The following is an 11389-nucleotide window of genomic DNA, read 5'->3' on the forward strand; positions in this document are numbered from 1 at the left end:
GTTGAAAAGCTCCCTGGGCGACTTTGATGTGAAGCCAGGGCAAGAAGCGGTGCTCTAGATCCCGAGCTGCAGGTGTCATCCTTTTGGATAACTATCCTGTGGGTCCCTTCACCTGTATCTGAGGGAGAGGCAGATGCTGACCTGGGGAGGGCTGGAAGGCAGCTTTCTGCCCTGGGAGATCAAAGAGCAGGAGGCAGTGTCCCAGTCCCCCAAGCTCAATCGTCATCTGTTCCAGGACAATTTCGAGACTCAAAACTGGCTGCAAAAATGAGTGAAGTACTGATTCTGAACATGAGAACATGTCAAATTCACTTAAATTTGGCTGAGCAGAGCTCGATAGACCAAGAGGAGTAAAGCCTAAGAGCACCTATGGTCTCACCATTAGAGCAGCGAGTCTCAAACTGGAGTGTGCCTCAGAATGACCTGGAGGGCTCATGGACAAAGACCCCTGGGCCCCGACCCCAGACTTTCTTCTTTAGTGTGTCAGGGAGGGACCAAGGATGGAAAGCCAGATGTGGCTGCTGCTGGTCAGGGGACCACAGTCAGAACCACGGCACTGGGGTGTTTGACCTTAACCCAGTGAAATGACATTTCCACCTGAATGACGTTTCCACTGAAGCTGTATAAGCATGTTTAGTTGTATAAACATGGTCAGTCTTAGTTACTGTTAAGACTCTTACAACACCTAACTGAATGAAATGGGAAAACACCCAGGCAACAATTGAGGAATTAGTCTGGTTCAAAATAACATTCTTGGATGGGTAGAAATATTTGGAAGGATAACACCTTTTTCTCCCCTTCTCCCTTCTTCCAAGTATTTGGTTCAAAATATTCAGGCTTTGTGTTTACCATGGTATTTTCAGAAATGATGTATAACATCATGGCATGAGAAAAGCCAATGTAGTTCCCAGAAATGCTTCACTTATTTCTGGGCAATAGTCTATGTATCTGAAGAAAAAATTCCAATAAATAAGTAAATCACACTGGTCAGTCTTAGTTTCTGAGTAAATCTTTGTCAGGGGATTATAAATATAAAATCTCATTAATGAGACATTCTGGTAACTAGCTTTGCTAAAATTCTAGCAAAGTAGCTGAACATTTATGATATGTGCTTTATTTTAAACTCTTCATTTTCTATGATCAGTCAGTAAGAGAACTAATATTTCACAAAGCTAGTTCTTTAGTTGATCCATATGTTGTTAACACTGGCGTGAACTCCAAAGTTCTACCAAAGTTATCTGGAAAATGTAACAGTGTACGAGGAGCAGGAGAATACCATTGCTTTTACTGGGACAGTGACAGACAGTCGCCTTAGGATAGCAGCATTCTGTAAAGAGAAGAATGCCTTCTTCGTCTGCTGTCTCCCCTCCTGTTGGCATTAGAAACACATCAGCAAATTGATGCAATCAGAATTCCGCTCCCCTCAGGTATTTGTTTTCTGTTACTATTGCTTGTTTATTTGTTTTCATGCTTGCTTCTACAGTTAAGACCAAAATCTTAGGGAAGTATAAAAGATAACACCTCTCCTTCAAGTGTTTTGTCAAAAGCAAATCATCTATATTCTAAGTTTCCACATTCCCTGCTCAGAGATATTTTGAATAATTTCCAGTCTTTCCAGAATTCATTATATATACCTCAGGTTTCAAGCAAAACCCAATTATTCTGTTTGTCTCAAGTGTTATATTTTTACCTGGGAATCACTCATCTTTATTTAAGTAGTAAAACCATTGGAAACAAAGATGGCAAAATATCAAAATAAGTTTGCTTTTTAATAGGAAATATCCCAACCTTGATTTTTCAGGTATCTCTCCAGTTACTGAGACTTACTTGCTAATAATAAGGGTTTCCTCTCCACATACCCAGACTCTCATGAATTCTCCATACATCTTGTTGTAGTAATTGCAGGCACTGCCGATCCCCATCCAGAGGAACCTGCAGTGGGAAATGAGGGGCCCAATTCCCAGGAAGTAGCTGGGACCTAGGAAAGTGATCAGATCACAATCAGTATTTCAGCACCACTCAAAAGAGCAATTGCTTAAGATACTGCTGTTCTTGTTCCTATAAATCCAAATGTCCTTTTACGTCTTCTGACGTATATGGGTGAGTTACACATACGAAATAATTAAAATAACAACACAAGTTAACATGAGGCTCTTCACAGCTCTACAAGTAAAAAGTAGTCCACACCACACCAGTTCCTTTCGGGCTCAATAATTTCAGTCTGAATGGACTGGTTTAAGTAGAGAATCTTAAGCTAAACCTCATTAGACAAAATAAACCTGTGCACATGAATGTTCATAGCAGCCTTGTTCACAGTAGCCCCAAAATGAAGACTCCCCAAATGTCCACTAACAGTAGAATAGGTGACTAAACAGTGAGATGTTCATGTAACTGCATACTATGTGAACTGCAGCTGCATGCCACAACCTGAATGAAACCTACAGGCAGAAGTGTAAGGAAAAAACCAAGACAGAAGACTAAGTAATATAGGATTCCTGTTGCTAAAACATGCAAGAGCAGGTAATACTGAACTATGTTGTTTAGAATATGAAATTAGGTGAAAAATCTATCAGAAAGCAGAGGAGTGATCATTATAGAATAGAAGGCTATTTATTTACTTCTGGGGGTGACAGAGGGTATAACTGGAAAGGCACAAGAGGAGTTTCTGGGATCCTGCTAACATCCTCCTTCTTGTTCTGATCTGTAATCACATGTTTATTTGTGCATTTTATGTAGAACAGATTTTTAACGGGCAAAAGGAGACTGTATCACCATGCCTTTTTCCCCAGTTCTCCTGTAAAGAATGTGGTGCACAGGGCAGAGAGAGGGTCTGGAGGACAGGGCCCACGTACAAGGTTAGACATCACCCTGTAACCTTGGGGAAGGGAGAGCTGCCAGGTGCCAGGTAACCATAGTCTTGGCAGAGATCAGTGAACTGGTGCAGTTTCCCCAAATTGAAGCTTGCAAATCACCAAGTAGGAATGATTCTTTCCTCTCCAACCCCCACGGCCCTCCCTGGCACTGCCTATGTGTGTCACCTCTGCACACTCCGGGGACCCCCTGTCCCCATGACCTGATAACACAGGGCCTCTCAGTAAATGTGGGTTTAAGAAGCTTAGATTTGAGTCCCAGCTTCATCATCTACTAGTTGTGGACTTCTGGCCTCTTTATGTCTCAGTTTTTTCATCTGCAAAGTAGGGATCAACACACTTGCCTCACCAGAGTGCCCAGAGCTTCACAAGAGAAAGTGGGCATGAAACTGCTTTGAAAATTGTTAAGTTGAGGAATTTGGCTCACTGTACCTTCCCTACTCTTTGGCTCCACTGACCCTGAGATTCTCCATATGCATAAAACTCAGAGCCCAGAGAGCTGATGATTGGAGGGATCTGGCCTAGAGGGTTCTAGAGCTAGAGCGTTCTAACCAGACCTCACCTTTCCCCAGGGAAAGCATGGAACTATTCAATAGAAGCTCCCTAGTAGCAAAATGAACATCCATCTGGGATTTAGGACTTCCTGGTGGTTCCCCTGCTCCCCCTATTCCCACTTTCCTTCCAGCTGAGATGCTGGCAAGCCTTTTCTCTTCTGGAGCTTTAACCCCTCACGTATGAACAGAGGAGATTGGCTCCGGGGTTATTCATACCGCCTGGACCAGGCAGAGGCCCTCCCTGGTGCTCAATTTCCCTTTCTATCAAATGAAGGGGTTGGGCTCCATTCTGTGCTCTCGGCCCTGACTGCTCAGGAAAACCACCTGGGAAAATGAAAAGTCCACACGAGGATCCACTTCAGGCAGGGCTGAGAGTGACAGCACTGTGTGATAGTGTCATAGACTGTGAGTGTGGGACAGCCTCATGTCCCCAGCCCAGAGCTTCAGGGATGCTCATTCTGTGCCTGCCTCCCCCCACCTCCCCAAAGGTCCAAGGGAGTTCTACCATCACCTGCAATGCAAACCTCTGGGGTGACTTGTTAAAAACAGCCCCTCCCTCACCTCTACCAGTCATGGACCCTGACTTAGGTGCCCACTGGGGGAAGAGAATCCAGTGAGAAAGGGGCAGTGATGGAGATGGGGTTCAATGAGTTAAAGACCATGGGTTCAATGAGTTAAAGACCATGGGACAGTCTTCCTTCAGACCCCTATCAGGGAGTAGAGAAGAAAACCAACTAAGCATTCCATTACATTGGGCATTTAAAGTAACCTAAAATACCAGGCTGAATCAAACAGAGAGACAGGCCGTTCTCTCGAAAATGATAAAGAAACCAGACCCAGGGCATTTTGCAGCAGCCCTACACTCCCACTCTCCATCACTGTGCAAAGAGGCCTACACTTGAAAGTGTGTAATGAGTATGCTCTTGAAAGAAAGCCTTATCAAGTGTCTTATGGGACTGGGGACAGATGCTTGCTATGAGGAGTTTTCCCTGAAAATTAAAAAGCAGTCTGATATTTCTGAGAATTCTGAGTTAGTATGACAGTGTGGAGTGATGGTGTTCCTACTGAAGTTATCTGGATAATTATATTATACTCTATTTTTAATTGGTCCACAGAGCTTGTTGAAGATGTTTTTAGGTTTTCAAGGCAATAATAGTGGTCCCCCACTTTTCTTCCACTATCCAGGACCCATCCAGCTCTTATGGTGGCATCAACATCACTACCTTATCCAAGGATAAAAGAAAATAAAGAATGGGATAAAGAGAAAGAATAAGTTTGGGGAGGGAGAGGGCAGAGGACATGGCCGAGGCAAAGTTGGAGGGAGACAGAAAGAAGGACAGAAGGCATTCCAGAGACATTTTTACCTTCAGAGCAAAGTTGGAATGAATTTGATCAAAAGAAAAATAAGTTCCTGGAATTTTACTTTGCTGTCCCCATGGTAAACTTATTTTAAAGGATACTTGTGCCAAGTCTATTTTACCAAAGCAAAGTGGAGCCTGGAAGAGATTATCTGAGGTATTGTTTTAATGTTTTCATTAAACATGTGCAGATAATTGCCTAACATTTTTTCACCTGAGTCCTCATTTGCTTATATGCTGTGGACTTCAGCCAGCCCCCCAGGTTTACTCTTGGTCGTTTTGTAGAATTTCCTTTACCCTTATGGATCAAAAGCCCAAGGAAACAATCTCCTTAGATACAGAAATAAATGACTGCCTTACCTGGTATTGAGGATGTGTCCTCATAATTCCAAACCAAGAGAAGAAATCCAGTGAGCAGCAGGATTGCAATGCTGGCAATAGGCACAACTTCGGACACCATGCTAGTGACATTGTAATGCCTTGGGTTCAGCACTTCCAAGAACATTTTGTGTTACTTGATCTCGGGAAGCAATTTAAAGTCCTGTGGAGATCAGAAGAGTGGAAAAATTAGAGAATCCCCAAAATGTACATTTAGGACTCCTGTTGCTTCAGAGGATGCTGTACCGTAGAGATTGGCGCTTTGTTTTATAATATGATTGGACACTTAGACAAGACAGATTTATAGTTACAAGTCAAAACAAGCAAGCCCAAGAGAGATCTTTTGGCTTGAAGTGCAGCATTTCTGACCTTGGTAGAGTCTCAGGTTCGTTTAGACGCTTGGTCTGATAGAACCTTATCACCTTGCCCTTGAGTGGGTAGAGTGACTGAGTGCTCAACTAAGAGCCAAATTTCTTACCAAAATATATGAAAATGAAGCTCATTCCAGAGGTGGAGTCATTCTGTGACTTCATCAGCAGTTTCTCTTTAAGCAATATTTTTCCCTGAAGCCAAATACATTTTTAAAAATGCAATCCCCAACTACCTTGCTTGCTTGGGATTACTTCCCCCAAAGTAATACCCAGTCAGAAGGTATTTCTCAGGCATCACTGAGGCATTCTCAGAGCCTCCCACAAATTGTCTATTGAATTCAACGTGACTCACTCAGGACAATCTTTTCCTATTGGCTTAATGAAGCTTGAAAACCTCTGGTTGAAGCAGTACACATTGGAATATGACAGAGGTAGTAGGAAAGAAGAAAAGGAGAGAAAGAATAAAAAGAGAGGAGGAAAAAGAGAAGTGGGAAAGCAGGAAGAAAAGAGATGACTTGGTTGATACCACCAGCAGGAGCCTCAAGTGCCACCCAGCCACCAGGCTCTCCACAACAGCTAATCTCCTGTACAGGATAATTTTCAGTTTGATTCTCTGGTTCTGATGTGGTTTTCTCTTTCCTTTTTTCTCTTGGTGAGCATTTTTTTTTTCTGCTTTATTGAGTTGTAATTGACATACAGTAGTATGCAATTTTAAGGTGTACAATATAATGATTCGACTTACATGCATCCTGGAATAATTATCAAATAAGTTTAGTGCTGATCTATCATCTTATACAGATACAACATTGAAGAAAGAAAAATCACAGTCTTCCTTGTGATGAGAACACTTTGGATTTAGTCTCTTAATAATTCATATGTAAGATGCAGCAGTGTAGTTTATCTTTATCATATTGTACTTTATCTTTCCTAGTACTTATTTATCTTATTACTGGAAAGTGAAAGTCCCTCAGTCGTGTTCGACTCTTTGCAACCCCATGTACTAGACAGTCCATGGAATTCTCCAGGTCAGAATACTGGAGTGGGTAGCCTTTCCCTTCTCCAGGGGATCTCCCCAACCCAGGGATTGAACCCAGGAGGATTGTTTACCAGCTGAGCCACAAGGGAAGCACTTATTTATCTTATTACTGGAAGTCTGTACCTTTTGACCACCTTCATTTAATCCCCCGCCCCCTTCAACCCCCTGCCTCTGGCAACCACATATTTGATTTCCTTTTCTATGAGTTTGTTTTTGAGGTTTAATCGAAGTACACCACCATTTTGGTTCCTGGTACACACAGCATAGTGATTTGCTATTTCTATATGTTTCAAAAATAATCACCATGATGTCTAGTTGTTATCTGTCACCACAGAAAGATATTATGTAATTATTACTGTGTTCCAACACTGTAGAGTTTATACCCATGACTAGTTTGTTTTGTGACTAAAAGTTTGTACCTCTTAATCTCCTTCAACTATTTCACTCCCCCAAACCCCTCCCCTCTGGCAACCACCTATTTGTTCTCTGTGTTTATGACTTTGTTTACTTATGGTTGTTCATTTGTTTTGGTTTTTAGGTTCCACATATAAGTGAAATCATATGGCATTTGCCTTTCTCTGTCAGACTTAATTCATTTAGCATAATACCCTTTAGGTCCATCTATGTTGATACAAATCATAATATTGCACTCCTTTTTATGTCTGAGTAATATTTCATTTTATACACACACCCCACATCATCTTTATCCATTCATCTGTTTACGAGCTCTTAGATTGCTGCCATATCTTGGTTATTGTGAATAATTCAGCAAGAAACATAGCAGTTCATGTATCTTTTTGAATTAGTGTTTTAATTTTTTTCCATACATACCCAGAAGTAGAATTGCCTATCATAGGTAGTTTTATTTTTAATTTTTTGAGGAAGCTTCGGGTTTTTTTCTAGAGTGGCTAGAGCAATTAACACTCCCACCAATAGTGCACAAGTGTTCCCTTTTCCCCACATCCCCACCAAAACTTATTTTTTCTCTCTGTGATAATAGCCATTCTGACTGGTGTAAAGTGATGTCTCATTGTGATTTTGATTTGCATTTCCCTGGATAATTTAGTGATGTTGAACATGCTTTTATGTGACTGTTGGCCATCTGTGTATCTTTGGAAAAATGTCTATTCAAGTCTTCTGCCCATTTTTAAATTGGGTTGTTTGTTTTTTTGATATTGAATTGTATGAGTTCATTATATATTTTGGACATTAACACTTTGTTGGACATATCATCCTCTCCCGTTTAGTTGATGATCATTTTGTTTTGTTGATAGTTTCCTTAGCTGTACAAAAGATTTTTTTTTCTCCCACTGTACTCCCATTTATTTATGTTTATTTTTGTTTTCCATGCCTGAGGAGACATATCCCCAAAAACATTGCTAAAACTGGTGTCAAAATCTGTATTTTCTTCTAAAAGTTTCAGGTCTTACATTGAAGTTTTTAATCTATTTTTAATTTTCTTTCATAGATGGTGTAAGTGGTCTAGTTTGATTCTTTTGTGTGTAGCTGTCCAGTTTTCTCAGTACCATTTATTGAAGAGGTTGTCTTTTCCTCGTTGTTGTAGATTAATTGCCCATATCAGTGTGAGTCATTTCTGCACTTTCCACTCTGTTCCCTTGATCCGTGTGTCTGATTTTGTGCCAGAAGTATACTATTTGGATGATTATAGCTTTGTTTCAAATCATGGATACCTCCTGTTTTTCTTTCTTAAGATACTCTTGGCTAATGGGTATCTTTTTTGTTTCCAAACAATTTTTAGAATACTTGTTCTAGTTCTTTGAAGAATGCTATGTTTTGATAGGTATTTTATTGAATCTGTAGATTACCTTGTGTAGTACGATCATTTAACAATATTAGTTCTTCCAATCCATGAGCACAGTATATCGTTCCATCTGTTTGTGTCATCTTCAATTTCTTTCATCGGTGTCTTTATAGTTTTCCAAGTATAGGTCTTTTACCTCCTTGGTTAGATTTTTCCAAGGTATTTTATTCTTTGTGATGTTATTATGAATGGGATTATTTTTAAAATTTTTTCTAGTAGCGCCTTTTATTGTATAGAAATGCAACAGATTTCTGCATGTTAATTTTGTCTCCTTCAACTTCACTGAATTCACTGATGAGTTCTAGTAAAATTTTTTGGTGGTGTCTTTAGGATTTTCTATGTGTATTATCAAGTCATTAGCAAACAGTGACAGTCTTACTTCTTCCATTCCAGTGTAGATTCCTTTTATATCTTTTCCTTCTCTGTTGGCTGTGGCTAGGACTTCCAAAACTATGTTGAATTAAAGTGGTAAGAGTGGGCATCCTTCTCCTGAACTTAAAGAATATTTCAGCTTTTCACACTGAATATGATGTTAACTGTGGGCTTGTCATTTATGGCTTCAGTGTGCTGTGTTCCCTCTATTATCACTTTGTTGAGAGTTTTTTTTTTTTTTTTTAAATCATAGATGGATATTGTATTTTGTCAAAAGATTTTCTGCATCTATTGCGATTATCTTATGATTTTTATTCTTCAGTTTGGGAATGTGGTGAATCACATGGACTTATTTGCAGATATGAAACCATCTTTGCATCCCTGGTATAAATCCCACTTATTTATGATGTATGATCCTTTTAATGTATTGTCAAGTTTGGCTTTCCAATATTTTGTTGAAGATTTTTGCATCTATGTTCATCAGTGATATTGGCCTGTAATATTCTTTTTGTGTGTTATCTTTATCTGGTTTTGCTATCAGGGTGATGCTGGCCTTGTAGAATTAGTTTGGAAGTATTTCTTCCTCTGAAAAGTTTTGGAATAGTTTGAAAAGAGTGTTAGGTATCTTCTGTTTGGTAGAATTCACCCATGAAGCCATCTGGTCCTGGACTTTTGTTGGGAGGATTTTGCTTTTGTATTACTAATTCAATTTCATAGCTAGTAATTGGTCTGTCTATATTTCTATTTCTTATTCAGTCTTGAGAGGTTGTACACTTCTAAGAATTTGTCATTTTCTTCTAGATCATCTACCTTATAGGCATATAATTGTTGATAGTAATCTCTTATGATCCTGTGTATTTCTGTGGTGTCAGTTGTACCTTTTTATGATTTTATTGATTTGGGTCTTTTTTTCTTGATGTCTGGCTAAATGTTTTCCAATTTTCTCTTTTCAAAGAATCAGCTCTTAGTTTCATTGATCTTTTCTTTTTAAGTCTCCCTTTCATTTCTGCTCTTACCTTTATGATTTGCTTTCATTTTCACTTGTCTCCAGATATTTAAATTTCCTCTGATTTCTGTAGTGATCCATTGGTTGTTTAGTATTGTTTAGCCTCTATGTGTTTTTGTAGTTGGGTTGTATTCTCATAACTTTGTAGCTGGAAAAGATGCCTGATTTTATTTCAATCTTCTTAAATTTACTGAGATTTGTTTTGTAGCATAGGATGTGATCTATCCTGGAGAATGATTTACATGCACATGCATCACTTTTTGATGGACCGTTCTATACATCTATTAATTTATTCTGGTGTAATATGTCATTTAAAGTCAATATTTTCTTATCCATTTTCTGTCTAGATGATCTGTCCTTTGATGTAAGTGGGGTGTTAAAGTCCAGTACTATTTTTGTATTACTGTCAATTTCTCCCTTTATGTCTGTTAATATTTCCCTTTATGTATTTAGGTACTCCCATGTTGGATGCATATGTGACTGATTGTTACTTCTTGTTGGATTGAGCCCTTGATCATTATGTAGCATTCTTTTTGTCATAACAGTATTTAAAGTCTATTCTGATATAAGCACTGGCCTCCTGGCTTTATTCTATCCTGTTTTCATGGAATATGCTTTTCTATCCCCTCACTTTGTGTGTGTGTGTTTAGATCTGAAATGAGTTTCTTATAGGCAGCATATATATGGGTCTTGTTTTCATATCTATTCAGCCATTCTATGTCTTTTGCTTGGAGCAGTTACTCCACTTACATTTAAAGTAATTATTTCCTGGTGATCCAGTTGTTGACTCCGTGTTTCCAATGCAAGGGCCACAGGTTCAGTCACTGATCAGGGATCTACATGGGATGAAATCCTGCATATCATGTAGCACAGCCCCAAAAAAACAGATTAAAAAAATAACTCTTCATTGTTATATATTTATTGCTATTTATTAATTCTCTTTTGTTTGGTGAAGCTTTTTTAAATTCCTTTTTCTCTCTTCCTTTGTAATTTGATGGCTATTTTTAGTGTTATGTGTGGAGTCCTCTTTTTTTCTGTGTATATCTACTATAGATTTTTTATTTCAGGGTACAAAATGTTTATATATAGTAATATATATATGAGCATATATGTGTGTATATATATTATATAGTCATTTTGTGTTGATTTTTTAAGTTTGAATGAATTTTAACAACTCTGAATTTTCTCCCTCTCCCCAACATTTCTTTTTGACATATTTTATAGTCAAATCCTGAGTTGGCTGGCTGAGAGGTGTCCTCCCAGGGTGTCCTCCCAGGGTGTCCTCCCAAGGTGTCCTGGAGCTGCTGTAGGCCTCCTGTTAGCCAGGGCCAGACCCAGGGCATTCCTGGGTGGTGCCAATCTCCTGGTGGGTAGGTTGGGTATTGACATAGCTGGGCCTGGGGCTACTGTGGTCCTGGGGTGGTTGTTTTGCCTGCTGGTGGGTGGGACTAAGGCACAGGGTTTCCCTGGGCTGGTGCCCAACTACCAATAAGGGCAGGTCCTGGCACTACTGCCAATCCACTGATAGGCAGAGTCAGGTCATGGGTTCTCTGGTTATAGGCCTAGGGGTTCCCATATCTGGTGCTGGCACAGTGGCAAGTTCACTGGATTGTGACACAGCT

At 39.6% G+C, this 11389-nt stretch overlaps 1 protein-coding gene across 1 annotated transcript in view; it reads right to left on the bottom strand.

Annotated features, from left to right (window-relative positions):
- Positions 1 to 5287, bottom strand: part of LOC133067209 (aromatase) — a 29059-nt gene extending 23772 nt beyond the window's left edge. The window contains exons 1-2 of the mRNA XM_061158378.1: positions 5143 to 5287; positions 1828 to 1978 (exon numbers count right to left, since the gene is read on the bottom strand). Of these exons, the coding sequence (XP_061014361.1) occupies positions 1828 to 1978; positions 5143 to 5287 (296 nt within the window). The remainder of the gene's footprint in view (positions 1 to 1827; positions 1979 to 5142) is intronic.
- Positions 5288 to 11389: the final 6102 nt, after the last annotated feature.

Source organism: Dama dama, chromosome 12, assembly GCF_033118175.1.
Source record: "Dama dama isolate Ldn47 chromosome 12, ASM3311817v1, whole genome shotgun sequence".
NCBI classification, from domain to species: Eukaryota; Metazoa; Chordata; class Mammalia; order Artiodactyla; family Cervidae; genus Dama; species Dama dama.